A 27,790-nucleotide genomic window follows, 5' to 3' on the forward strand; every position below is an offset into this window, starting at 1 on the left:
TGATTTGACCTAACCTACATTCACATCCTGTCTTTAGTGCCCTGAAAGTTAGTCTGCCCCAAACTTACTGTTTCCACCCACTTCTTAGCTCACAGCAAAGTAGCGTCTTGTCTGAAGTCTTTAGTGAAAATTCTTTCTTTAGCATCCGGCAACAGCCTTTGAGTTGTCAGGTGCGTTTAGGAAGTCTCTGCCACTCCCTCAGTTCATCTCCGTGAAGTCCCCCCCCCCCCCGCATCTCCTGCTTCTGATGCTCTTTCATGATCCCTCGCTGCCTTTCTCTGCTTCTGCCTGATGCAACTGTCAGCCTCCACTTCTCCCTGTAGTGCTTATAAGCAATTAAGAGGGGATCCTGCAGGCAGTAAGTGATGACATGACCATTACCTTTATTCAAGCCTGTTGCTCCAACTCCTACCTTTGGGGTGTGACCTGAGATCTGTACCTCCATATCTTAACCCTTTCCCACACCATCAGGCCCCCTCCATCTGGAAACCCAGACATCTCAGGCACAGCTTGACAGAAGAACAGAAGCACTTAGCACACTGTATTTTTGGTGTGCATGTTAGGGCCCAGAAGAAAAGTCTTCTACTACTAAGGAAAGGAAGAGAGGGCATGTTGGCAGGTAATCAGATAGGGGGATATTCTTAAACGTTCCCACCGCTGCTGCCTCGTTCAAGCCCAGGACCTTTTACTGGGACCACAATAGTAGCATTCTAATTCACCTCATTTGCACTTACTTCAAAATCCTATCTCAGCATGCTGTGTGTGTGTGTGTGCATATACACCTTTAATCCTAGTAGTTAGGAATCTGAAACAGGGTGATAAGAATTAAAGGCCAACTCGGGCTATATACCAAAACCTGGTCTCAAAAACAAAATAGAAGTAACTGGGGGGGGGGGGAGTGGTGGCACACAAGTGAATACAACTCCCCTCTAGTCTGTTAGCTGTTCTTCCAACAGTGCCATGTTCTTAAAAAAAAAAAAACTGATTATTTTATTCCTCTGTTTGAAAGGTTTTCTACTGCCCATCACCTGTAGTAATGGTCCAAACCCTCTAGGCTGCTGAGCAAAAAACCCTTCACAGTATGTGTGGTGGGAGATCCTGCACACCTTAGGTCTAGGTTCTTCATAGTATCATATGCCAGTGGGTATAAGTCATGGGTACAGGAATAGGGATGAATTAAAGCCCTGCCCTTGGGGGGCTGGAAAGATGGCTCAGTGGTTAAGAGCCTTGGCTACTCTCCCAGAGGTTCTGAGTTCAATTCCCAGCAACTACATGGTGGCTCACTGCCATCTATAATGAGATCTGGTGCCCTCTTCTGGCTTAAAATTGTTCACACAGATGGAGCCCTCATAAACATAAATAGATAAGTAAATCGTTAGAGTCCTGGCCTTTAATATTTAATTATTATTTCACTAACAAATCAGTCTGGTCCTGGAAACATACCTGGGGTCTTCATGTCCCTTACTCAACTGAAGATTAGGAATAATTGAAGGAGAGTGAAGTCAACTTGTATGCTCTGGGAGAGGCTTTGTGTCCCTTCCCTTGTCCCTGAATGTGACCAAATGCTTTTCCAGAGCTCCATCTCTGGAGTGACCGCTGCATATAACCGAGAGCAGCTTTGGCTGGCCAACGAAGGCTTGATCACCAAACTGCAAGCCTGCTGCCGTGGCTACCTAGTCCGACAGGAATTCCGATCCCGGATGAACTTCCTGAAGAAACAGATCCCCGCCATCACCTGCATTCAGGTACTTCACCCAGTGAGCAGGCCTCTCAGACAGGAGGAATAAACCGTCACCCTGTGAAGCGGAATGTGCGAGTGTGTTTCTTCTGACCTCTTTTCTCTTTAATGGAAATTATAATCATTGTGCTTGATGGCGGTGGCAGGAGGCATAGACAGCTCTGCATCATGTTTTCTTTCAGTGGCTATGGGGGCAACGTGTGCACCTCTAGAGAAATCAAAGTGACGCTGTCACAATCACAATAAATCAAACAGTAGTGTCTCGGCGACAATAGCAGGAAGATGATTGGGAATTCGGGCCCCGTGGCTAACTGGATGCCATGTGTCTCTTAGGTTTCCTTAACTCTGAATGGGCGTGACTTGTTTGTAAGGGCGTGACAAGTGTGGACTAGACACACAGCTCAGTGGTAGAGCACATGCAGAGTGTGCACAAGGTCATAAATTGGGTCCCTAGCACCAAAGCCCCAGACAGGACCATGGGTAGTGTTCCACTGATGCCCGGGAAGTAGTGTCCTCCCAGGTGGATTTTGGTCTGTGCCTGCAGAGGTGCTTCCTACAGCTTCATCAGGATGATGTGCCTGCAGAATAGCAAAATGAGAGTTTCTTTTTTTAACTTTTACTGATGCTTTGGAAATAATGCCACATATATTGTGTGATGCTTTTAGTCACAGTGGAGAGGATACAAGCAGAAGAAGGCATATCAAAATCGGCTGGCTTACCTGCGCTCCCATAAAGATGAAGTTGTGAAGGTACGGTAGCCCAGCAGGGTTTGTCCACATGGGGCACAAGGGTGACATGTTGAGAAAGCCTTCTCTAAGTTCCAGGCTCCTCTCCCCACAGATTCAGTCCCTTGCCAGGATGCATCAGGCTAGAAAGCGCTATAGAGATCGGCTACAGTATTTCCGAGATCACGTGAGTATCCTCAGGCGTGGCAGGCTGGCCAGGTGTACTCTTCCTTGTACCTGGAGGACAACTGAGTAAAGGACTTTCCTCTTTGTTCCTTAGATAAATGACATTATCAAAATCCAGGCTTTCATTCGGGCAAACAAAGCTCGTGATGACTACAAGACTCTCAGTGAGTAACCATGGCTCAGCGGTGAAGAGTTGAGGCAGTGCTTGGGAGCCCTCAGGTCCTGGGCACTCTCCACGGAGCTCTTTGGTTGTCCTGAAGGCAAGGCTTGGGGGAAGGGTGCCACTTGTGATTAAGCCCTTTGCTAACATGTGGCTAGATGTCTTGCTGCTTGCCGACGTAGCCCCCGTGGTAACCCAGCAATAACAACGGAGGAGCTGCACTTGGTGGTTGTCCTAGCACATCTCAGGCCTAAGTGTTGATGTCCCACGTGTCACTAGAGCTTCAAGACAGTGCTGACCCCTCCTCAGACGTAGAGTGTTCTGGGAACTTGGGTCTTTGTCTGAGTCATATTTTCTTCGTCAGTCAATGCTGAGGATCCGCCTATGATTGTGGTCCGAAAGTTTGTCCACCTCCTGGACCAAAGTGACCAGGACTTCCAGGAGGAACTTGATCTTATGAAGATGCGAGAAGAGGTCATCACCCTCATCCGTTCCAACCAGCAGCTGGAGAATGACCTCAATCTCATGGATATCAAAATCGGACTGCTGGTGAAGAACAAGATCACACTGCAGGTATGGCCTGTGCCTGACCGGCATGGTGTGCCTACAGTCACATAGTGTGCCTGCGGCTGACATGGCATGCCTGCAGCCAGCATAGGTACCTTGTGCTGCTCCAGGTCCTGTTTCTCTCTTCCTAACAGGGACCGTGGAGGCCGCCTACTCTAACAGGGACAGTGGAGACCACATAGTCTAACAGGGACTGTGGAGGCCGCCTACTCTAACAGGGACCGAGGAGGCCAACTTTCTTCTTAGCCAATCCTCTTCTAATTCCACCACTATCGTTTTGTGTTCCACATTTTCTAAGATTTTATTATAAATAGCGTCCCAGTCAATGTCTAACTACACAGAAGCCTGGCTTGTTTCAGGACAAGGTCTCTGTAACTGCTGAGGTCAAGGTACCATCGTGCCATCATCCACACAGCTAGGACTGTGGACTCACCACTGTGCCTGGCCAACTGCTTCCAGAGTTATAGTGGGGTGGGGATTTTATCCTTCAGGGTTTTAAACTTTAGGCATTCCAGACTTCAGGCTGTTTATTTATTGTTTAATTTATTTGGGGCTGGGCATTTGTGAGAGTCAGAGGGTAAGTCGCGACTTAATTCCCTTCTACCACATGGGGCCTGAGGACCACACTCTGGTTGCCGTTACCTGCTGACCTGTCTCACCGCAGCCCCCTGCCCCCAGTTTATTTATCATTTTATATGTAGCTGTTTTGCCTGCTTATATATCTATGTGCCACATGTGTGCCTGGCACCCTAGGAAGCCTGAAGAAGGTGTCAGATCTCCTGAAACTGGAGTCACAGACGGTAGTGAGCTGCCACGCCGGTGTTAGGAATCCTACCTGGGTCCTCTGGAAGAGCGGCCTGTGCTTTCTACTGCCGAGCCATCTCCCCAGCCCTCTATAGCCTCTTTTAAACCCTTTTTTAAACCTTCTTCTTGTTTGTTTGCTTATTCATTTTAGGCGGTATGAGACATTGAACTGGGGCTTCATACACGCTAGGCTGGGCTACATACCCAACTCCCTCCCTGCCCCCTCCCTCGCCCCTCACTGCCACTTGAATAGTTAGGATTACAGGAGTTTGTCTGTTTATTGTGAAGCTGGATCTGAACCCCAGGGTATGAGGCGTGCTGGGCAGGTATTCTGCCCTGAACTTGACTCCTAAGACATGTTTAAGGCTAGAACGTGTGTCAGTAGGTGGCATGCTTGAAGCCCTGAGTTTCCCTTCACATATTGCAGAAACGAGGCATGGTGGTGCATGCCTTTAGTTCTTAGACTTGGGAAACTGGCAGGGGAAGACCAGAAGTCCAAGGTCATCTTTAGCTACTTAGTGAAAGCCAGCCTGGGTCCAGGTGCAGAAGTTCCTGCCAGCCTTTTGATCTGCGTGATGGTTTTTGTCTGTAGGACGTGGTTTCTCATAGTAAAAAACTTACCAAGAAGAACAAAGAGCAGCTGTCGGACATGATGATGCTGAACAAGCAGAAGGGAGGCCTCAAGGCCTTGAGCAAGGAGAAGCGGGAGAAGCTGGAAGCCTATCAGCACCTGTTCTATTTATTGCAGGTAAGGGGCTCATGGGACCAGGTGGGAAACCTGGCTGATTGCCTCCTCGTGGGGATGCCCAGCCCAGATCCTCCTGGGAGTGAGGCATATGTGAAGGGCTATCATGTTTTCCTGCTGTATATTGTAATCCTTGATGTTTTACAAAGCATGATCTTGGGAGGGGAAAGCTCAAGATGCTTCAACCCTCGACAGAGAACTATGGGCAGCTTAGGAACACTGAGAGCAGGAGAAACAGTCTTCCCAGGGAAGAGCACACCAACTGCACACCAGATGGTCAGCCCTGAAAATAGACATACAAGTAACGTTACACACATTGAGTAGGCTATATTTATATATCAACAATTAAAGAAAAAGAGGCCAGAAGTTTGAGAGAGCAAGGGAGAATATATAGGTGGGCTTATGGGGAGGAAAGGAAAGGGGGGAATGATCAGATTATAATTTCAAAAGAATTATAATCATAAATTTAAAAAAATCAGCCTTTATATTATCTAAAAGTTTCTGATCTATTGGTTTTATTTCAGACCAACCCGACCTATCTGGCCAAGCTGATCTTTCAGATGCCTCAGAACAAGTCCACCAAGTTCATGGACTCTGTAATCTTCACACTGTACAACTACGCATCCAACCAGCGAGAGGAGTACCTACTGCTGCGGCTCTTCAAGACAGCACTCCAGGAGGAGATCAAGTACGGACGGGGTGGGCGGGGCCTTACTTCACCAGAGGTGCCAGTAGTTCAGACTCAGACTGTAGGACAGGGTGGGCATGTGGGCCCCTTACATCACCGGAGATGCCCATAGTTCAGACTCAGACTGTAGGACAGGGTGGGCATGTGGGCCCCTTACTTCACCAGAGGTGCCCATAGTTCAGACTCAGACTGTAGGACAGGGTATGGTGGAGGCCCTTCCATCACTGGAGACGACCGTAGTTCAGACTTAGACTAACTTTTGCCTTTCCTTGCTCTCGATTTGTGAGAAATACTCTTTAAAAGTATCCACTTCAAGAATAGCTAGTATAAAGCATTGGTAACTGCACCTGCCTAGCATAGTGGTGTGCTCCTGATCCCAGCATTCTAGAGATTGGGGCAGGAAAATAGTTTGCCTTTTATGAAGAGGCATGAAAGACCTTTTAGCCCTTCAACTGAACTAAACTAGATAGTAGCTAATTCTTAACAGTTATTACTGTAGCATAGTTACTGCAGTTATGAGTGACTTCTCGAGAGAGAGAGAGAGAGACAGGTGGGGCTGGCAAGATGGCTCAGTGGGTACAAAGTGTTTGCTGCCAAGCCTGATGACCTGATGGTAGAATTACCTACATACACATTCTACATAAATAACCACACGTAATCTTTAAAAGAAAGAGTAGATCAGGCATGGTGTCCCAACTGTAATCCCAGCATTCAAGAGGTAGAGGCAAGAAAATCACAGCCCCTGTCTCAAACAAAACACAGAAAGTGTTGCCAGGAGGCAGAGGCAGAAAGATTAGGAGTTTGAGGCCAACCTTGGCTACATAGAGAGACCTTATCTCAGGAAAAAAAAAATGAAGTTACAGTATTTGGTCCTAACAGGAAGGGTCCAGTCAAGACTCCTGCAGCTGGTGAGCATCAGTTCTGTGAATATTGGGAAGGGCTTCCAGAGGAGCGTCCTTAACTCAATAGGTTCTGAGATTAGTTTAATTTGTGTTTGATATCTTAGGTCAAAGGTGGATCAGATTCAAGAAATCGTGACAGGAAATCCTACGGTTATTAAAATGGTTGTAAGCTTCAACCGTGGTGCCCGGGGCCAGAATGCTCTCCGGCAGATCTTAGCCCCTGTGGTGAAGGAGATTATGGATGACAAATCGCTCAACATCAAAACCGATCCTGTAGATATTTACAAGTCTTGGGTTAATCAGATGGAGTCTCAGACAGGAGAGGCAAGGTGAGATGATCATAACGCTTTTCTTTCATGTGTTTGCTGTTCTCTGTATTTTTTTTTTTTTTAATGCAGTTGCTTTTGGTTTACAAGAATAATAGTTCAAGTAACTCTTCCTGCCAGACATGTTTGTCATCTCAGTGTTTGGAATCTGGAGGCAAGGTCAGTCGTAGATACCTAGTGAGTTCAGGCCAGCATAGACCATATGAGACTCAGTTACACACACACACACGCACACACACGCATACACTCACACACACAATCTTTCCTTTGAGGACTGTGCTTCAAGTTAAGTTGATAATTTACTTATTTAGCAAATATTTATTGAGCGCCTGTTATACGCCAGCACTATTAGATACGTGTAGAATAAAGCAATAGTGAACAAGGCCTGCGTGAGATAGCTCAGCAGGGAAAGGCTTTTCCTGTGCAGTCCTGGAGAGCTGAGTTCCATCTCCAGAGGCCACATAAAGGTAGAGAGAAGCAACCCCACAGAGTTGTCCTCCAACCTCCACAAGTGCTGTGTGGCACACACCTCCCCCATCATAATACAAAGAAATAATAACAACTATACCAGCGATGGCACGGGCTCACTCCTTACCCGTTCATGTTCACTGGGGAAGAGAGATCACACGGGTAAATACAAATCCCCATCAGTGAAAGGTTTTCCAAGCTTTTTGCAAGGGATTCTCCCAGGGTACAGGAGAGTGCTAATGCTCGCTGTGGTTAGAAAAAAGCATCAGCAGAGGCAGGAACTTTAGCTGGACCTAAAGGATAAGATGGTGCGTGCTAGGTGCAAGTGTGCCAGTGTAGTGCCATGCGATGGGGGCGGGGGAGGGGGCATAGGACCTGAAAAGACCCAACTGGAACTGGAGCAGTTGAATGGGACTGGGGGTAAGGGTGTGGGGTGGATGGCGATCTATGTCTGGGTCCTGAGAGCTGAGCCAAATGAACACGTGTGCCCAGGGAGCTGCATCTGCCGGAATGAACCTTACCCACCAGAAACAGATCTCAAGTAAAACTTGTCGGTCTGATTTGAGTAATGCCAGGAAAAGAAAGTTCAGGGAGCCGTGCTGCTTTTGGTTTTACACAGCTGGGTGAGGACCTAGAGACAAAAGTGAGCAGCTCTGTCTCTGGCTTTCCTTTGGGGCTTGTGGAGTAGCTTTTCACACCATTGTCATTCAGTCTGCAAGCTGGGCTTGGTGGCTCAGCACTTTGGAGGCTGAGGCAGGTATTCAGGGTTAGCTACAGAGTAAGACCCTATCTCAACAAAACCAAACCAAAAAAATGTGTACTTGTAGACCAGTGACAAAGTTTTTCTGTGTTGTTAAGGCGCGCGCGCGCGCGCGTGTGTGTGTGTGTGTGTTGTTGGCGTTGGTGTTTTCATAAAATGGAAACTGAGTGTTTTTTCAGTGCTAGTATCCGGTGTAGGAAGTCACCCAGCATGGAAGCACCATGGGCCCCCAGCCTTACTTACCCCCGCTTCTACTTAACCACCCAGCACAGCAGACTCAGACTTTGGCACCTCTAAGTATCATCTCTATCGTCTTGAAATTTCCCTCTCAATTTAATTCCAACACTCTTGAGGCAGAGGCAGGTGGATCTCTGTGAATTTGAGACCAGCCTGGTCTACAGAGTGAGTTGGCAGGACAGCCAGGGTCACACAAAGAAACCCTGTCGGGGAGTGGGGGGGGGGATAGTTCTCAATGTTTTCTCTGACCGGAACCACTGGCCATTGTGGTTTCAATTCTTTTGCTTGTTGCTATTTTTGTTTTATTTGTTGACTTTCGTGCAATGCTGAGGACAAAGCCCAGGACCTTGTATGCGGTGGACGATGAATGCTCAGCCACTAAGCCACCCTCCCCAGCGCTACTGCTTGTGACAAACAAGCATGTAAGAGTACAGTGAATTTTAGCAGTCTGAAAGCGACAACAAGAGCTTACAAATTAAGCACACTGGACTTGGTTGTAAATTACAAATACAGTACTGGTATCATTCCGTCTGCTATGGCAGCTGTAGCCCTGTCTGCTTGTCCTGGTTTACATGGTGACTATAACCAACTTACCACACATCTGTTCCTTGGCTTCAGTTTCCGGTGGCCTTTGGCACTCTTACCTTGTGGCCACGTGACTATATTCCCTGCCTCCCTGGCTACCTCTCCTCTCCCCTGTGTACTAAGTCTCCCTCTGTCTCTCTTATTAGGTCACCACTTGGGTAATCTAAGATAGTCATCACTTTTTTCTTAAAGTTTGGAAGCACGAGAACCTTTATCCCTGCGTTTCTTTTTGTCTCTCAGCTCCTTGTCTTTCCTTCCGCCCTGCTAAGTATAGGCCCATGTTGTAGCGCATCCGTTAGTCTCATGTCAGTCAGACTTTCTTTTTCTTTTCTTCCTTTTGGACAAGTCCTTATGCATCCCAGACTGGCCTTAAATTCCCTGTGTAGCTGCAGACGACTTTGAACTCTTTGGTTCTTCTGCCTCCACCTCCCAAGCATGCACTTTAAGGGCCTGATTTCTGTGGTGCTGGGGACTGAAGCCAGGGCTTCGTGTACGCTAGACAGACGCACTGCCACTTGCCCACACCCCATCCTCTCACGCCTGCCTCTTCTGACTAACCCAGTGCTCCCTCAGTCCTGTGTCTTGGTCTCCACTGTTGGACCTCATTTTTGTTCATGCTCTCATCTCTGGTTCAAGCTGGGACACTGGTTTCCCACATCTCTCATCTGTGTCTGTTTGTCCATCTTTAATTCCTTGGAGCCAGGGCAATCTTTCCTCAAAAATGCAGAACTTTCTTTAAACTGTACGTCCATGTGTCTGTGTTGGAAGAAGTGGAGGTCAGAGGACAACTTTGTGAAGTTGGTTCTCTCTCTTTCTCCACCTTTCTGTGGGTTCTGGGGGTCAAACTCGGGTGTCCAGGCTTGTGTGGCAAGCACTTTCACCCTCCGAGGCATCTCACTTCTCCAGGACCTTTAACTTTTAGTGGCTACTTCTGGCTTCTAAGCAAGTCCAGACTTAGCAGTTCGTATGGAACCCTCCAGGACCCGAACGCCATTAGCTTTTCTTCTCTTATTTCTCTTCCTTCTGTTCTTCCCTGCTAGAAGACCCTTCTCTATTTGTGTGAGCTGAGGTGTCTATCATTGGGGCTGGGAGCTTCCTCTGTATAAGCACTGTTTTACTTCATTGTGGGGGTCAGCGCAGGGCCTTGGGTATGCTAGGTAAGCATGGTCTCGCTGAGCTGACCTCGAGCCCATACGGTTTGTCTATGACTACCGCTTCCATGCCACTGCTGCCGTGAGAGGGACTCCAGAGATGTGATGTCTTTAGTCGGTGCTTATCAGGGCCTGCCACATAAGACATCCAGTCACAGCTGACAACCCAAGTTCAGATTTCGGCCCTAGCTTTACCAGCTCTGTGTAGAGGTGCTTCAGTCAGCAAACTTTCTGGGTTTTTCTTTTTATAAAAGGTGAGTTTTCTGCCTCGAGAGCTATCCTGGGGGTTGGTCTAACGTTGCTGGGGGTCATTTCTGTTTTCTCAGCAAACTGCCCTATGATGTGACCCCTGAGCAAGCTTTGTCTCATGAAGAAGTGAAGACCAGGCTAGACAACTCCATCAGGAACATGAGGGCTGTGACAGACAAATTCCTCTCGGCCATCATCAGCTCTGTGGACAAGATCCCGTGAGTGCCGTCGGTCATGACTCCAGATCAGTCCTGGCATTGATGATGTACTCTGTGGCCCTGACCGTGCGCTGTTTTGTCCACCCCACAGTTACGGGATGCGCTTCATTGCCAAAGTGCTGAAGGACTCGCTGCACGAGAAGTTCCCTGACGCTGGCGAGGATGAACTGCTGAAGGTGAGCGTCTGAAGGCTGCCTGGGTCCCTGCCCTTTTCGTAGCCCCTAGAGACAGATTAGAAACCCAGCTCTGACCACAGACCTGCAGGAAGTGCCTGAGCGGCAAGCGCCAATCCTGCTACAGCTCGTCCTTGACTGTGAGCCTCAAAACCAGCTGTAACTAGAAGGCGATAGCCCCAATCCAATAGTTTCTGCTCATCTGAGAGACTCACAATGTCCACTAAGTAGAGGAAGTTGGATTTTTTCCTGAGTCCTCTTTTCTCTGAAGCATTGCTCCCTCTCCTGGTGGCCAGGCGAACAGCGGCAAGCGCAGTTCCTTTGCTCCGCCCAGGCTTCGCTGCTGACTCTCCTTACTCGGCTGTACTCTTTCTATTTGTCTTTTTATTTTTTTTAATCTGAACGCTCTTCTCTTCTCTCTCCTAGTTCTGTGCTTTCCTACAGTGAGGCCTCGGTTCTAGACTTTCTGTTCAGGTGAATTAATTTTACTTTTTTCTGGAACTCTAGGGGAGATGCCGTGATTGTCCTTGAGCTCTCCTGGGGAGATGTGTGTTGAGTGAACCCCACTTCAGAGGCATGAACGTGGCCTTTGCAGTCTGCAGCATGCGGATGGTGGGGTCGGGCAGATGGCATTGTGATAAATAGGTCATCTTAATGGTTAACTCTCGCTGTGCCCCACAGCTTCATAGAAGCCCACCCATGAAAACCAAAGTGCAGGTGGACGGCAGCAGCCTTGGCTGCTACTGTCACGTGTGAACACAGGGTGTCCTGACATGTTGGATCACAGCTTAAATGTCACTTGTATGTTCTGAATCCATTCTTTTTTTTTCTTTTTCCTTTTTCTTTTTCTTTCTTTTTTTTGGGGGGGGATTATTTGAGGCAGGGTTTTCTCTGTAGCTTTGAAGCCTGTCCTGGAACTCGCTCTGTAGACCAGGCTGGAATCAAACTCACAGAGATCTGTCTGCCTCTGCCTCTCGAGTGCTGGGATTAAAGGCGTGCGCCACCACCACCCGGCTCGGAATCCATTCTTTCATTGATCCCTGGTAGTAGTATTTTTTTTTTTCTTTTTTGCTTTTTCGAGACAGGGTTTCTTTGTGGTTTTGGAGCCTGTCCTGGAACTAGCTCTTGTAGACCAGGCTGGTCTCGAACTCACAGAGATCCGCCTGCCTCTGCCTCCCGAGTGCTGGGATTAAAGGCATGCGCCACCACCGCCCGGCTAGTAGTATTCTTTCATTGATCCCTGGTAATAGTATTTCGGGGTTTTTTTTTTTTTTTTTTTTTTTTTATCCCCCTACAGCCCAGAACTATTTATTTACTTATTTCAAGTTCCAGGTCTTGAGGGAAGGCTATGTGCATGCATGCATGTCGGTGTGTCTTCTGTGTTTGCCTTTTCCTCGCAGGACTGCATTTTCTCATGTCCATTGCTAGCACAGTCCCGCGTGTCTTCCTCAGCAGTGTGGTGTTTACGCCCGTGCTTCTGTTTCAGATCATTGGTAACCTGCTCTACTACCGATACATGAACCCTGCTATCGTGGCTCCTGATGCCTTTGACATCATTGACCTGTCGGCCGGGGGCCAGCTCACCACAGACCAGCGCAGGAATCTGGGCTCCATCGCAAAGATGCTCCAGCACGCGGCTTCCAATAAGATGTTCCTGGGCGACAATGCCCACTTAAGCATCATTAATGAGTATCTTTCTCAGTCCTACCAGAAATTCAGGTAAGGGGCAGAGTAGATAATGCATAACCCAGCCTTTTATGATACTTTTGTCTGTTTGGTGTAAGGGGGATGTTGACCTCACAAATGAATTAAGAGATGTTCCACTCTTCTCGAGAAGTTTTGTATTTCTCTGTTGTTGTTGTTTTGGTTTTTTGGGGGTTTTTGTTTTGTTTTGTTTTGTTTTCAAGATAGGATTTTTCTGTGTAGCCCTAGCTGTCCTGGAACTCACTCTGCAGGCCAGGCTGGTCTCAGGTTCAGAGATCCATCTACCTCTGCCTCCCGAGTGCTGGGACTGATGGTGTATTCCACCACCTCCTGGTGGTTGAGTGATTCTTGTGGGTGGAAGTAAAACTAACCAGAGAACTGACTATCCCAGGGCTGCCAGGCGGGAATTGAACAGCAAACAGGAGGCCATTTTTCTAGAATGTCGTTGTCTTGGCTGCTTAGTATCTTAACATGTGCTGGAAAGGTCTGAGTGCCCTCTCCACAGCTTCCATGCCAATACCTCTTGCTGCTGCTTCTTTTCAGGCGGTTTTTCCAAAGTGCTTGCGATGTCCCAGAGCTGCAGGATAAATTTAACGTGGATGAGTATTCTGATCTGGTCACCCTCACCAAGCCGGTCATCTACATTTCCATTGGCGAAATCATCAACACCCACACCGTAAGTGTCCCCTTAATGACGTCACTCCATCACACCGCCCTCATTACCTTCCCTGGCACCTGTCTCCTCGCTGATGGCCGGGCATCTCATTTTGCTGTGATCTTGTTTTGTTTTGTTTCTAAGACAGGATTTCTCTGTGCCGTGGCTGTCCTAGAACTTGCTCTGTAGACCAGGCTGGTTTCGAACTCACAGAGATCCGCCTGCCTCTGCCTCCTGAGTGCTGGGATTAAAGGCGTGCACCACCACCACATGTACCCTATTGTGATCTTAATTGACCACAGCTCCTTGTAGTTTCTGATCTTTTTCTACTGCTGCTCTTTGTGGTGCTGGGAATGAAATCCAGGGCCTAGGTGTTCTAGGTGCTCTGTCCCTGAGCTACCCTCCGTACGCACTTCATACTGCAAATATCCGCTGTCCTGCAAATTAGCCCTAAGTCACACGCGTCAGGATTTCCATGCTGACAGTGAAAAGTCATGTTTGCAGCTGTATGACAGTGTCCTGACCCAGCATCCCTAGGCGTGGACTCCAGAAAGTGCACCGTGAGCGCAGACTCAGTGGCTTGGTGAAGCGCTCTCTTTTATACCAGCCGTCAGACTCACTCCTCTCACGCGACCTGGAACACCAGCTTCTGTCCCTCTGTGGCTGTGGATTTTTCCTTTCGGAAGCTCCCTAATTATACAGGTTTTTCAAACACGATTTTCTTCTTCCTTTGTACATCAAGAAGTACAAATGAGCGGTGGTGGCGCATGCCTTTAATCCCAGCACTCGAGAGGCAGAGGCAGGAGGATCTCTGTGAGTTTGAAGTCAGTCTGGTCTACAGAGCAAGTTTTAGGACAGGCTCCAAAGCTATAGAGAAAAATTCTGTCTTGAAAAAGAAAGAAAGGAAGAAGGAAGGAAGGAAGGAAGGAAGGAAGGAAGGAAGGAAGGAAGGAAGGAAGGAAGGAAAGAAAGAAAGAAAGAAGGAAAGAAAGAAAGAAAAGAAAGAAAAAGAAAGGAAAGAAAGAAGAAAGAACTATGTGAAGACACATGTAAAGTGTTGCTGGAGTTTCCGATGCTGTCCTCTCTGAAGACATTAGCTGGGGCAGTAGCTTGCTTGAGACCTCATTGCGTGGCACCAAGATAATATTCGTGTGAATCTGGATGCTTCTTTTCTGAATAAAAAGATACTGTACATTGGCAGAGTTTAAAACCCAGCATTGGGAAACAATAACAAAAACAACCAAAACAAGCTATGTCGCTAGGACCCTGAGCAAATCTCAGTGTGTCGTCATATTGGTGCTTATCAGACGTAGCCATGAATTCAGTCTGTGTCCTGTGACTTTCTTACACAGGAGCGTTTGAATCTGTTATGGCCAGGAGGTAAAAAGGGGACCAGGGCAGGGTTTCCCGGTCTTCACAGTGGACACTGTTCCATGAAGTTCAGTGCCGCTTTGTCCCTCATGCTGTTTACTAGGTGAACTTGTTTGTCCCCTGGCTGTGGTGGTTTTGTTGTTTGGCCTCTTTTGTGGAGCTCTCTGTTGGGCCATGCCAGTGGGGACGGAGGGTTGAGGGTGAACGTGGGGTCAACCACTGGGTCTTTGCAGCTCCTGTTGGACCATCAGGATGCCATTGCTCCAGAGCACAATGACCCCATCCACGAACTGCTGGACGACCTTGGCGAGGTGCCCACCATTGAGTCCCTTATAGGTAATGTTCTTCATTAACTACTGAAAGATGAGCTGGAGCACGTCAGGATTATTGTCATTGCCTCTCTGATTTTGCACTGTATCAAATTCTAGATACCCTGTGGGAGACAAAACCAACATAGGCCCCCACCTATGAGCAGCTGAGTCCAGTGAAGCAGATGCTTTCAAATACAAAGACAAAAATAAGCATATATAATTAGAAAGTCTAAGTCCTATAAAGGAAAGGCTATTTTGAGGCAGAATTTCAAGGTTACATTGTTGAAATTTTTTGAGAGGAGGAGTCTCACTTTGTGGTCCTCTCTGGCTTGGAACTCACTAAAAGACCAGGCTGGCTTCACACTCTCTCGGCCTCCTGAAGGCTGGGACTAGAGGTGTGCACCACTGTGCCCAGTGAAATGACTTTTTACACATTTATGAAGTTACTGTATTACGAACCCTTTTGCTTAACCATTTGGCATATTTTCCTTCACTCCTCAGTAAAAACTGCCTGCCACACTTGAGTGCTCGGTCATCAAGAGTCCTACTGACTGCATGGTGTTTATTTGTATTGTTTTCCTTCCCAAGTGTCTTTTTGTTACATTGACTCTCTCTACACTCCCAAAACTACAGGGGAAAGTTGCGGCAATCTAAATGACCCCAACAAAGAGGCACTGGCTAAGACAGAAGTGTCTCTCACGTTGACCAACAAGTTTGATGTACCCGGTGACGAGAATGCGGAGATGGACGCTCGGACCATCTTACTGAAGTGAGTACTAGAAGGGAGGAGGAAGTGGCTTGGAACCCAGTTCACCTGCAGCGCCATCCTGGCCTCCCTTGCCCATCACAGCACTCACCGCCCTGCGTTGTGCTTGGCATGGGGCTTCCTTTCTAATAGACAACTGCAGTCTTGGAAACCCTCCCTGTATCACGTGTTGTAGTTCCTTGCTCCTATGCCAGTAACTGCTGCCCCTGTGGGTGCTGTAGCAAGGCGTTGTGGTGGTGACGGTGCTTCAGTTATGGTTAGATCCGGTGACAAGGAGGTGGCACACACAGCCATGTTAAAACTAATTCCCATCTTGCTGGGCAGTGGTGGCGCACGCCCTTAATCCCAGTACTTAGGAGGCAGAGGCAGGTGGATTTCTGTGAGTTCGAGGCCAGCCTGGTCTATAAGAGCTAGTTCCAGGACAGGCTCCAAAAGCTACAGAGAAACCCTGCCTCCACAAATAAAACAAAACAAAATTCCTATCTCATTGCAGCACAAAACGTTTAATTGTGGATGTTATCCGGTTCCAGCCAGGAGACACCCTGACTGAGATCCTGGAGACACCAGCCACCAGTGAACAGGTACATGAAGGTTTCATTCTTGTCCCTCCTAAACTGGATAAGATCTTCTATGGTAGGAGCATCCCTGGATGGGGGATAGGGGTACAGGGAATGGATGGGACTCTAACGTGATCATGGACAGTAATAATTAGGGCTCATCTCACTAAGAAAGTTGGTGGCTTCTGAATCCAGAAAGTGTTCTTCAGACATCCTTTCCCTTATAAGCAGACGAGAGAAACAAAGAGGAAGGAGAGGGGGATGGACAAGAACTTAATCTGGGGCAGAGCAGTCTGTCTAGCAATTGAATGCCTGTCTTATAGCTGTAGTTGCATGGATACCTTGGTCATGTCTGTAAAAGTGCAGGATATGGCTCCACACCTAAAGACCAGTCAGGACAATTGTAATACATACATCTGAAGCCATAAGACCCTCGAAATTAACTATAGTATCAGTTAGAAAAGTGCCAGGAGGGGCCAGGTGGTAGTGGCGCACGCCTTTAATCCCAGTATTCGGAAGGCAGAGGCAGGTGGATCTTTGAATTCGAGGCCAGCCTGGTCTACAGAGTGAGTTCTAGAACACCCAGGACTGTTACATAGAGAAACCCTATCTCAATAAACAAAACAAACAACAACTACAACAAAAAATGCCAGAGGGCTAGAGAGTAGGCTCAGCAGGTAGGAGCACTAACTGTTCTTCCAGAGGGAGGACCTGGGTTCAATTCCCAGCATCCACATGGCAGCTTAAAACTGTCTGTAACTCCAAGATCTGACACCCTCACACAGACACACATGCAGGCAGAACACCAATGCACATAAAATAAAAGTTAAAAACAAACAAACAAACCAGAAGTTGCTGGATATGGTGGACAGGCCTTTGATCTCAGCAAAGATATCTGTGAGTTCAAGGCCAGCATGGTCTACATTACTAGTTCCAGGCCACCCAGGGCTACACAGTTAGACTCTATCTCAAACAAAACAAAACAACAAAACCCCAGAGTTTTCGAGGTGGCGGCCAGTGAGGAACAGAGTGTCAGGAAGTCGAGACGCAAAGCAGCAGAGCCCAAGCCACACCGAGGATTGGCTGTGATGGAAAACAAGAGAATTCACAGGAACACTGGGGCCAAGGAGGGAGGAATACAGTGAATCCGGGGTGAAGACAGGGAGGGGGTTGCTAGAAAAACAATGCTGAGGGTGGAGTTATTTAGAACTCCAGAGCTCAGACTGGGTGAGGAGATGGTGATGACAGCCGTGGGTGCCAAGGTCAGAAAAGACTGACATTGTTAAAGAGGGATCTGGTGGGCCTGGAAGTACTCGATATTATCCCAGCTCCATAGGAGGGTAAAGATTACCAAATTCAAGACCAGCCTGGGCTAGCTGGCAAGTAGCCTAGACTCAGTGTTTTGTTTTTGTTTTTTTAAAAAACAAACAAACAAAAAAAAAAAAGCAAGGGAAAGGGTAGGAAAGCATGGCAGAGTGTAAGGAAGGGTTCCTTGATACGACACCACACTTGTTTGCGGCATGCTTGAGAGCAGAGGGCAGGCGCCTGCTTCAGCTCAGGCAGCGAGTCAGGGGCAATTGACAAGATTTCACCAGGCACCGCTGTTGCGTTAATTTGTGTAGTTATATTGAGCCACATTTTGAATAAAATAACAGTGACTTCAACATCCCAAATCAAGCTAGGAAAAGATAACAGATTTCATGGCTCACGGAATTAGTTTCCTGATTACACCTAGTGTCAAGGAGGCCAAGAATGCAGACTCACAGCTGTACTCGGCTAGGCAGAAGGAGAGATTTCCCCTTGATGCTGTTCCTCGTTTGGCATTTAGTAGAGGGAGGGAGTTTGCGGTGAGAGTGAGAACTCTGCATCCGAGCGCAGATTTGCTAGAGTGGTCCAAGTTTAGGGCTGCTATGGTGAACTTATCCAGTGTTCTTGTTTGCATCTATAGGAAGCTGAGCATCAGAGGGCCATGCAGAGACGCGCTATCCGGGACGCTAAAACCCCCGACAAGATGAAGAAGTCGAAACCCATGAAGGAGGACAACAACCTCAGCCTTCAGGAGAAGAAGGAGAAAATTCAGACTGGCCTAAAGAAGCTAACGGAACTCGGGACCGTGGACCCAAAGAACAAATACCAGGAACTCATCAATGACATTGCCAAGGTACTGCATGTGGCGACAGCGGTGGCCCAGCCTTGTTTACGGCCAGTACTCCAGGAGCTCGTGAACAGACAGTAGTCACTCAGGCCGCAGCACAGCTCATGTGCAGGCCTTTCCCACATAGCTACGGAATATATACACTTGATTTGTGTGAGTCTCCCCAAGTCAGGGCCTGGAGTTCTAATTTCACTGAAATAATGCTGTCTGTACCTACGAACTTGGTTCTTTTTCTTCCCTCTCAGAACAGCATGTTTCTGAGGCTTAGACCAGCTTTGTAAGTAAGGTCGAAAAACACAAAAACCTAAGCACAGAGCTCCCTGTTGCCAGAGGATACAGGCAGATGAGATCTGGATTTCATTTAGGTTGTGAAAGCTCGTCGCTGCCTGCTAAGAACGCTTGATATGTTTGAGTTCAGCCCAGCTGGGTTGTAGAGTTTGTGAAGGGTGCTGGTTCGAGAGGTACGGTCTCCCTAACTTTCATGATTGTGCCCCAGGATATCCGGAATCAGCGGAGGTACAGGCAGAGGAGGAAAGCCGAGCTGGTGAAGCTGCAGCAGACGTATGCAGCTCTGAACTCTAAGGCTACCTTCTACGGAGAGCAGGTGGATTACTACAAGAGCTACATCAAAACCTGCTTGGATAACTTGGCCAGCAAGGGCAAGTGAGTCTCTGTTTTAAGTCATTCCCAGGGTCGTTGGAGGGGTGGGAAGAAGTAGAAGCCCCTTCTAGAGTGCAGTGAAAGAGTCTGGCCTCACTTCCATGATGTCTAAGACTTGTAGCGGATTGCTTAAAGTCCTCATAATGTGGTCTCTATTTCCCTTCACAGGGTCTCCAAAAAGCCTAGAGAAATGAAAGGCAAGAAAAGCAAAAAGATTTCCCTGAAATACACAGCAGCAAGGCTACATGAAAAGGGAGTTCTTCTGGAAATTGAGGACCTCCAAGCAAATCAGTGAGTGCTTCCTTCTTCTGTGCATGTGTATGTGCTGGTGTGTGTGCGTGTGTGTGTGTGTGCTGGTGTGTGTACGTGTGTGTGTGTGCTGGTGTGTGTGTGCTGGTGTGTGTGTGCTGGTGTGTGTGTGTGTATGTGCTGGTGTGTGTGCTGGTGTGTGTGCGTGTGTGTGTGTGCTGGTGTGTGTACGTGTGTGTGTGCGCGCTGGTGTGTGCGCGCTGGTGTGTGTGTGTGTATGTGCTGGTGTGTGTGTGTGCTGGTGTGTGTGTGTGTGCTGGTGTGTGTGTGTATGTGCTGGTGTGTGTGTATGTGCTGGTGTGTGTGTGCTGGTGTGTGGGTGTGTGTGTGCTGGTGTGTGTGTGTGTGAGAGAGAGAGAGAGAGAGAGAGAGAGAGAGAGAGAGAGCGAGCGAGCATGGAGGCCTGTCAGTGCTGTCAGCGTCAGGGTGTCAGGTGCCCTCTTCCTCTTCACCCTCACCCTTATTTTCGGAGGCTCAGACCTTCACTGAGTCTGGAGCGCATCAGTCCTGCTGGGCTGCTGGCTAGAAAGCCCCTGGGCTCCGCCTGTGTCCACCGCCCTCCTTCCCAGTGCCGTGCTTACAGGGAGGGATGCACTGCTGTGCCCAGAGCCTTATTTTACGTGGATGTTGGGGATCTGAACTGAGGTCCTCATGCTGAGGCAGTAGCATTTTCCTGTGTAGCCGTTTCTTCCGGGAATATTTCCATTTCAACTTTGTTTTAGAAACTTTTTTTAAATTTGAATTCATCCTGTTGTTATCTTCTTATTCTTATTCTCTTTCTAGGTGGCTCTTTTATATATGTTTTTAATGTGCAGAGCTAGGTTTTACAAACAGTTCATTAGCCTGGCAATAAGAAGAGAATGCATTTTTAAATTATGTTTATTTTACCTGTGTGCATACACATACACCACAGTGTATACATGGAGGTAAGATGACGGCTTGCAGGAGCTGGTTCTCTCCTTCTACCACGTGGGTCCCAGGGACGGAACTCTAGCAGTCAAGCTTGAGGACAGGTGTCTTCACTCCTCAGAAGTCTGCCACCTGAGATGAATTTCTTTTTCCCATTTACCCCAGGCATTGACTCCAGTGCGTGTACACGCCCGTCATAATCTCTCATCTTAGAAGCAGGAAGCCGTTCCCTCATTTTCTGTTTCTGACCAAGATATACCGTCTTAGTTCCCTTCTACTGCTGTGACCTCAGCAACTTAGAAAAGGCAGCATTGGTCTCAGAGTCAGCCCATGCTCATGGTGGCAGGGACACCGGCAGCAGGCAGGAGGGCACAGCATTGGCGCAGTAGCAGAAAAGTCACCTCTGATCCACAAAGTAGAAAGCAGACAGAGAGAGAGCAAGGCTAGGCCTGGTGTGGGCTTCTGACATCTCAAAGCCAGTGGCACACCTCCTCCAACAAGGCCACGCCTAATCCAACAAGGCCGCACCTCCTAATCCTTCCCAAACCATTCTGCCTACTGGGGCCCAACATTCAAACATGAGCCTCACTGAAGCCACCATGCATGCCCTCACAGAGCATTTACTTGGTCCCACATAGGGAGCAGCTGCATCCTTCCGGGAGGCCCAGCTTGCTTTGCCCCAGGTTAGAATAGTTCAGGTCTCTGACCCAGTGTCCTGGCATTTTAAAAACTATTACAAAAGCACACAACATAGAGTTCACGTTGTAACCATTTTCAAGGGTGTAGTTCAGGGTTCGGTTGCTAGGTTTTCATCTGGCCCGTTCCCTCCCGGTGTTCCCCTCTGGCCAGCCTCCCGGCCCTGCCATGCTCTTCATGGTCTGCACATGACTGCATTAGTCACCTCACATACATGAAGCCGTGCACTTCTTACCTTTTGTGACTGGCTTGGACATTCACTTAGCATGATGTCCTAGAGATTTAACCACCTGACAGGATTTCCTTCATTTTTAATTTTAAGGCTGAATGATATTCCATTGTCTGTACCACATTTTGTTTCTCGTTCATGCATGGATAGACAGGCACTGTTTCCGCTTCTAAGCTATTGCGAGAGCCAGGTCTTCCGGTGTATGCCCAGAAGTGGGGGGAGGACCATGAGGTACCTCACATTTTGACTTTCTGAGCACAGATTCTGTGGGTGCTCTTTTATCCTTGGTGTCCTCTTGCGCACCTGGGTGGCTCTCTGTTGTGTTTCCATGACATGGAAGTGTGGGGTGATGCACTTTGTTCTCTTGGGGAGCAGCATAACCCTACTTGTTGCCGGTACTGTGAAGCTTCCTGTCCTGGGGCAGCGTGTACTTGGCACGCTTAAGTGTACACATGTGCTCTCTCCACCAGAGCCTCTGCTTCTTGCCAACTCTCTCTGCTCTACCCAGTCAGCTCTCCCTAGCCTCAGATATCCATGCAATCGCTCTCCTCCCTCGGCTCCCAAGACAGGGTTCTCTCTGTAGCCTGGCTGTCCTGGAACTCACTCTGTAGACCAGGCTGGCCCTGAACTCAGAGATCTGTCTGCCTCTGCCTCCTGAGTGCTAGGATTATAGGTGTGAGCCACCACATATGGCTCCTTTATCTCTTTTTATGACTAACTTTCTACGGTAGCTTCAGGGAAGAGCCCCTGGCATCATTGCTTTGGGTCGGTGTGGCATTCCCTGTGGGTCCTCTTTGAGCAGAGTGCAAATGCTTCTTGGAAGAAGAGACCATTTCTCTCTCCCGGAGGGCATGGTGGGAGGATGTCCTGCCCATGGTGCCTCCCCTGCAGGAGAACTCTGGTCCTATACCTTCTACCAGGCGCCCCTGAGGCCCCCGCCCCCACCTCAGGGTATCATTACCTGAAAACGTGATGCTCACCCATATGGTGTTGTTTCAACAGGTTTAAAAATGTTATCTTTGAAATCGGTCCAACAGAAGAAGTTGGAGACTTTGAAGTGAAAGCCAAGTTCATGGGAGTTCAAATGGAGACTTTCATGTTGCATTATCAGGTGGGTAGTAATAATAACGCGCAGGCTTGGACCTGAAGCTCTCGGATGAAGTGGGAGGAAAAGATAAGAGAAGGCCCTTTGGAGAAGGCTGCCTACAAAGGGCTCAGCGCCTAGTGGATGGGAGAAGCCAAGGGTTGGGGAGTTGGGCATGGCCTGTGCCCTCTGAGAGCTCCCAAGGTGTCTGAGCTTCAGAGTGCATTGGTACCCGAAGTTGCACTTTGCGCGTCCTGAATTGAGTTGGTGCCTGACCTTGACGGAAGTGCCTAACTGCAAGTATTGGCAGCGCGAAAGCGTGTGCTCCTCGGTACTTGAGATTTTTTTTTTTGCTCATTTGGATTTGATGTGGATACTTTTGTTAAGTGTGTTACTGAAAAAATATGGGCAAGTTGCATCTTTGTAAATCAGAATCACACTTTAAATTCAAAATGAACTGTGTAATGATTTGTTTTATAACATAATTATCCCTAATTTTTATTTTTAAGTGTCTTCATTTTTTTTTCCTGGTGCTCAGGTTTAACCCTTACAGGCTTGTGCTTGCTAAGCTAGAAGTTTCCCACGAGCTCAATTTCCAACCCCAAATATCTCATTTTGGAAAGTGGTAGGAATCTCATGTAGCACAAGCAAGGCTCAGATGCACTATGTAGTTGAGGCTGGCCTTGAACTCCTGATCCTCTTGCTTCTCCCAGATGCTAGGATTATAGGTATGTGCCACCATGCCTAACTGCCTAAATATCTACTTTTGCACATTAAAGAATAGCTACTCAGTTGGGATGGTGGTGCACAATCCTAGCACTCAGGATACGGAGGAGGATTCAGAGTTTGAGACCAGCCTGGACTTCAGTGTGTATTGCAGGCCAGGCTGTGTAGTGAAAGCCATCTTCAAAATCCAAGGCCAAAAATCATCAGAAAACTGGGAGGATTCATAAGCAGGGTCCGGACCCCTCTAGCTTTGTGTGTGTGCCACCTCATAGGCCTCCTAGTTCTGTCGATTGGTCTATTGTTTTTGCAGTGCTGGGAATCAAACCCAGGGCCTCCCACATGCTCTGCTGCCAGACTCTACTCCTCCATGTCTTCTCCCTGCCCTGCTTCACACTGCTGTTGTCTGGCAGATCAGGCGAATGCCTTCTGTGAGCACTCAGACTTCTGCACAGGATGCTGTCTCCTCACACAATCGGCTGCCCTTCCTCTCCCCCTGCCTGCCTTCTGCCCCCATCACACAGTGAGCACTTGCCGTGGCGTGCGATGTCTGTTACCTCCCCTGCAGCCTTTCCCCACAGCCTCCCTGGCAGCTCTTCCCTTTGCCTCAGCAGCCCAGAGAGACATCCTCTGTTGACGGTGTGAGCTGATTCATAGTTCCCTGCCAGCCCCAAAACTGTGAACTCTTAAAACAGTCTTAGTCATCTCCATTTCCTTCTCGGGAACCAGTAGTCTCTCAGAGCGTATTAATCCAATGATTGTGAAGGATTTCTTCACACACTGTTCCTAAGAACTGCTACACACAAGCCCTTACCCTGTGGGTCTCAGCGTCTGCTAAGGAAACACACACCGATGCTCAGATTCATGGACTTGTCTGGTTCACAGGTGCATGGATTAGTTAGTTAGGTCAGGCAAAGAGGACATACCATGGTCCCCAGCTTCGTGACACTGCTGTCCCTTCATGCCCTTTGACCCTGGCTTTCTCGTCACAGTCTCGCAAATTTAGCGGTAGAGACCCCGACAGTGTGATAGAGGCCTTCAGGACAGAGTGCTGAGAAAACAGCCCGTGTCACGCCTGGACCACCCCAAAGCCAGCTCCTTTTTTGATGGCCATGCCACCCAACACCCGTGAGCCTCAGCAGCTCATCCTTAAAGTTCAGATAATCACGCTTGAGAGGATTTTTGTGACAACTTGGAAAGACACTGTGTAATGCGCCTAAATAGGCCGGGCATCCAATGGACATGTGGTCCTCTTTGCAGTAGAAAACGTTTCTCATGCGGAGCAGAAGGCAGAGTCTGCACATCAGAGTGCACATTCAGTATTCAGAGGCCCTGGGTTCAGTCTCCTAAACACAGGAGCCCAGCAGGTCATGGAGCTAGAGATGCAGCTCTCGGTTGGTAGAATGCTTGTCTGGCAGTGGCACATAGCCGTTGTCCAGACCTGGAGACAGCAGTTTGAGGGCAGCCTGTCCCAAGTAAGACTGTCTTAGAAGGATCTAGTGAGTCCTGATCCAGCCAGTCTCATTTTCAGCCTCTCGGTATGTCTTTATTACTCTTACACGGATACTAACACTTCTAACCCACAGCTGAAACGGAATGGGAAAATGTCATTGTAACTTCTGAAATAAGGTTTAAGTGTATGTAGTTAACTGAACACGCCCCCTCCATGTTTAGAATATATTACTTATTTATTATACATAAACTTAATGATCCCCTAAGACCAAGTTAGCCTGCGAACCCCAGACTAACCGGCCAGCACTCCCTGTTGCTCCAGCACGCGGGGTGTCGTATCTCTGCGCTGGGACCTTTTCGTCTCATTCACTGCATCTCACACCTGGCACATAAGGCCTGCCTCGCCCCTCCTGGCTCCTCCCTTCATGGGGCCTTTCCTTTTCTTGTTCCACATTTGACGGTTAAAATGTTTCCTTTTCAAACAGGACTTGCTGCAGCTACAGTATGAAGGGGTTGCAGTCATGAAATTATTTGACAGAGCTAAAGTAAACGTCAACCTCCTGATCTTCCTTCTCAACAAGAAGTTCTATGGGAAGTAGCTGGTCCTTTGCTGCCAGCCCAAAGAATTCAAAGACAATGCCTTACCGCTGCCCTTCTAGGATCCTCCATTACTTCTTGGAAGCAAAGACCTGGTCCAGCGGTGCCTCCATCTCACACTCCTGAGGCCCCACGTTTAAGTCCTCTCCCTCTGACAGGACGTTCAGTGTCCTCTTTTAATAGTGAAGTTGTATTTCAGGCTTCAAATTACACCCCCCTTCCCGCTTCCCTCATTTTCGTCCACCGTGTAGGAAAGAGTGGAGCCCCGCCCAGTCCTCTTCTGTTAGGGTCTCCTAGGTGGTGTGTGTTTTACTTAGCCATAAGGATGGTGGGATTCAAGTTCTTATTTAGCAGTGAAAGCTGGCAGGTGAATAGTGTGTGCGCATCAGATTCACGGTGAAGGAAGACACACACGAGCGATCAGTGGGTGAAGACTGTGACATCTTCCATTCCGCCGCCCTTGTGGGCGGAGCTAATTCCAAGTCACCGTTCTCTGTTCATATGAAGCAGCTTCAGGAGAAAAAGAGCAGCTGCTTTTGAATTCGCCATTAAATCTGGGCAGCGCTCTTAGCATAGTCCTTCCTGGTGAAGGAGAACCCCACGATCATAGCCGGCTGTTTAGAGACACTGAGCCAGCCGAGGCACCCGCTCGGAGCAGTGCACTGAGCTCCATTCAGGGACAGTGTCCGCTCCCTCCCTCCCACAAAGGGATGGCTTACCCTAGCCTGAAATGTAATGTTTTTCAAAACTATTTGTATTCCAAGAGTGCCTTACTAAAGTATAAATTTATTTCTTAAGATGTGAGCAATAGGAATCTTAAAGATTTGTAAAATGCTTTAGAATACCCCGAGAAAGGGGCGTTTCTTACTGGGTTATCTGTATATCTGAATTCCCGAAGCTTCTCTATGGCTACACTAGGGTTTATATCTTAGCAACAGCAGCCAATCCATGTCGTGTTGGGAGTCCACACCCATTTCCCACTCTCCTCTGCCGCCACGGTCGTGCTTTTCTTCTGAGGACCCTGGACCCTCAGGCGCTGACTAACAAAGACTGTTCAGTTTCATGCGTTGAATTTGGAAACCTCTGCTCTTAGATTAGAAGTCATAAACTTTTTTAAAAAATCTGTTTATCCAAAAAGATAGATAAATCATACTACTGAGCCTTCAATTTCTTCGATGTTTTGGTTCAGTAGTCTTGCATAAAACATAAAACTTAAACTAATATTACCGAGTTTACTGATGTATATCCAAAGCCAGTAAGCCATTTTAATCAGTGACAGGATAGCCAGGTGGTGGCACACACCCTGAACCCCAGCTCTTGGGAGGCAGAAGCAGGTGGATCTCTGTGAATTTGAGGTCAGCCTGATCTGCAAGTTCCAGGACAGCCAAGATGGTTACAAAGAGAAAGCCTGTCTCAGCCCCTGCCCCACCGTGGTTAATTAGTGACAGGTATGTAGCATGTTCCTATTGCAAGTATAAGCCTTGGGAAAGTGTCACATGGGCCTCCGTGAGTGGGTACAGATAGTGGTGGGTGCTGGGGAAGGGATCTGCCACCAGTGACCCTGTTTTTCATTAGGTTTTGGAACATAATTTTCTCAGAAAATACTGTCTTTAGGTTAAAGGAAAATGCTCAGGCTGGTGTGGTTGTACATACCTATAGTCCCAGAGGCCGAGGCAGGAGGCTCACTAAGTCAAAGCCAGCCTGGGCTACATAGCCATACCCTATTTCAGAGAGAGAGAAAAAAATAGAAGAGACACTGTTATAACCAGCACCGCCTCAAACAGGACCCACAGGTGCGTCCAGTGTTCTTTTTTCTTTTTCTTTCTCTCCCCCTTTTTTTTGAGACAGGAGACAGGGTCTCTAACTTTGGCTCTACTGGAATTCTCTGCAAGCCAGGCTGCCCTAGAACTCACAGATATCCACCTGCCTCTGCCTCCCAAGTGCCGTGATTAAAAGCATGAGCCGCCATGTCTGATTCCAAGTATGTTTTATTAAAAAGAATGCCCGTCACGAACGTGGTCGCATCAGCCACCTCCAAGACAGTAACGAGTGCAGATGGCAGTGCCTTCAGGTGTCCCCGTAACTGGAAGGCTGCTGCTTCCCTGAATGCCCAGCTAGCACTGTGCCCCGTGCCCTCGGAGACCTTCCCATGGCTGCTGCGGAGCCCTGCTGTAAGCAGCACAGGTCACCCGCGAGCCCCAGCTTGGCACACCGGAGTCGTGCGCGCGTGTGTTATTTATTAGCCGCCGTCTGTCTTGGCTCCCCCCGCCCCCTGACCTTCTCTCTGACCAGCCATCATGACATTGGCTATGAATTTACTTCCTCCCAGGAATTTGGACTGGCCGTCAGACTGTTGCTACATACAGTTGCCTTTGTATCTCTGTATGGAATAAAAGGTCATTTGTCCTGTTTGTGTTTATTTTTCTGTCATTGTTAGCAGTTCCTGTTAAACAGTGTTAGCTAGAGTAAGCTTAAATCACCACTCCCCTTTGTAATCGCTTTTAAAAAGAACAAACCACGTCTGCCTTCGAACCACAGAATACCACTTTTAAATTATATTTATTTTGTGGGTATGGAGGTCAGAGCACAACTTGGGAGTTGGTTCTCTCCTCCCACTACATGGGTCCCGGGGATCGAATTCAGGTTGTCCTGTTTGGTAGCAGGTGCCTTACCTGCTAAGCTGTCTCACCAGCTCTTTGATTATTGATTTTTTTTTTCTTTTTTGGTTTTTCGAGACAGGGTTTCTCTGTGGTTTTGGAGCCTGTCCTAGAACTAGCTCTTGTAGACCAGGCTGGTCTCGAACTCACAGAGATCCGCCTGCCTCTGCCTCCCAAGTGCTGGGATTAAAGGCGTGCGCCACCACCACCCGGCTATTGATTTTTTTTTTAAAGAGTTATACACACAATTTTGTGTGTGTGTGTGTGTGTGTG

The 27,790-nt window shown here is 48.1% G+C and overlaps 1 protein-coding gene across 1 annotated transcript in view; it reads left to right on the forward strand.

The window, feature by feature from the left end:
- Iqgap1 (IQ motif containing GTPase activating protein 1) overlaps positions 1–27,271 on the forward strand; it is a 91,816-nt gene extending 64,545 nt beyond the window's left edge. The window contains exons 19-38 of the mRNA XM_057756049.1: positions 1,575–1,745; positions 2,404–2,487; positions 2,579–2,650; positions 2,744–2,813; positions 3,174–3,382; positions 4,773–4,928; positions 5,450–5,613; positions 6,620–6,844; positions 10,369–10,509; positions 10,601–10,685; positions 12,169–12,401; positions 12,930–13,062; positions 14,646–14,748; positions 15,357–15,492; positions 15,983–16,070; positions 17,995–18,207; positions 18,698–18,864; positions 19,030–19,152; positions 22,007–22,115; positions 24,749–27,271. Coding sequence (XP_057612032.1) covers positions 1,575–1,745; positions 2,404–2,487; positions 2,579–2,650; positions 2,744–2,813; positions 3,174–3,382; positions 4,773–4,928; positions 5,450–5,613; positions 6,620–6,844; positions 10,369–10,509; positions 10,601–10,685; positions 12,169–12,401; positions 12,930–13,062; positions 14,646–14,748; positions 15,357–15,492; positions 15,983–16,070; positions 17,995–18,207; positions 18,698–18,864; positions 19,030–19,152; positions 22,007–22,115; positions 24,749–24,862 — 2,796 coding nt within the window. The 3' untranslated portion in view covers positions 24,863–27,271. The remainder of the gene's footprint in view (positions 1–1,574; positions 1,746–2,403; positions 2,488–2,578; positions 2,651–2,743; positions 2,814–3,173; positions 3,383–4,772; positions 4,929–5,449; positions 5,614–6,619; positions 6,845–10,368; positions 10,510–10,600; positions 10,686–12,168; positions 12,402–12,929; positions 13,063–14,645; positions 14,749–15,356; positions 15,493–15,982; positions 16,071–17,994; positions 18,208–18,697; positions 18,865–19,029; positions 19,153–22,006; positions 22,116–24,748) is intronic.
- Positions 27,272–27,790: the final 519 nt, after the last annotated feature.

The sequence above is a fragment of the Chionomys nivalis genome, chromosome 23 (assembly GCF_950005125.1).
Source record: "Chionomys nivalis chromosome 23, mChiNiv1.1, whole genome shotgun sequence".
Taxonomy (NCBI): Eukaryota; Metazoa; Chordata; class Mammalia; order Rodentia; family Cricetidae; genus Chionomys; species Chionomys nivalis.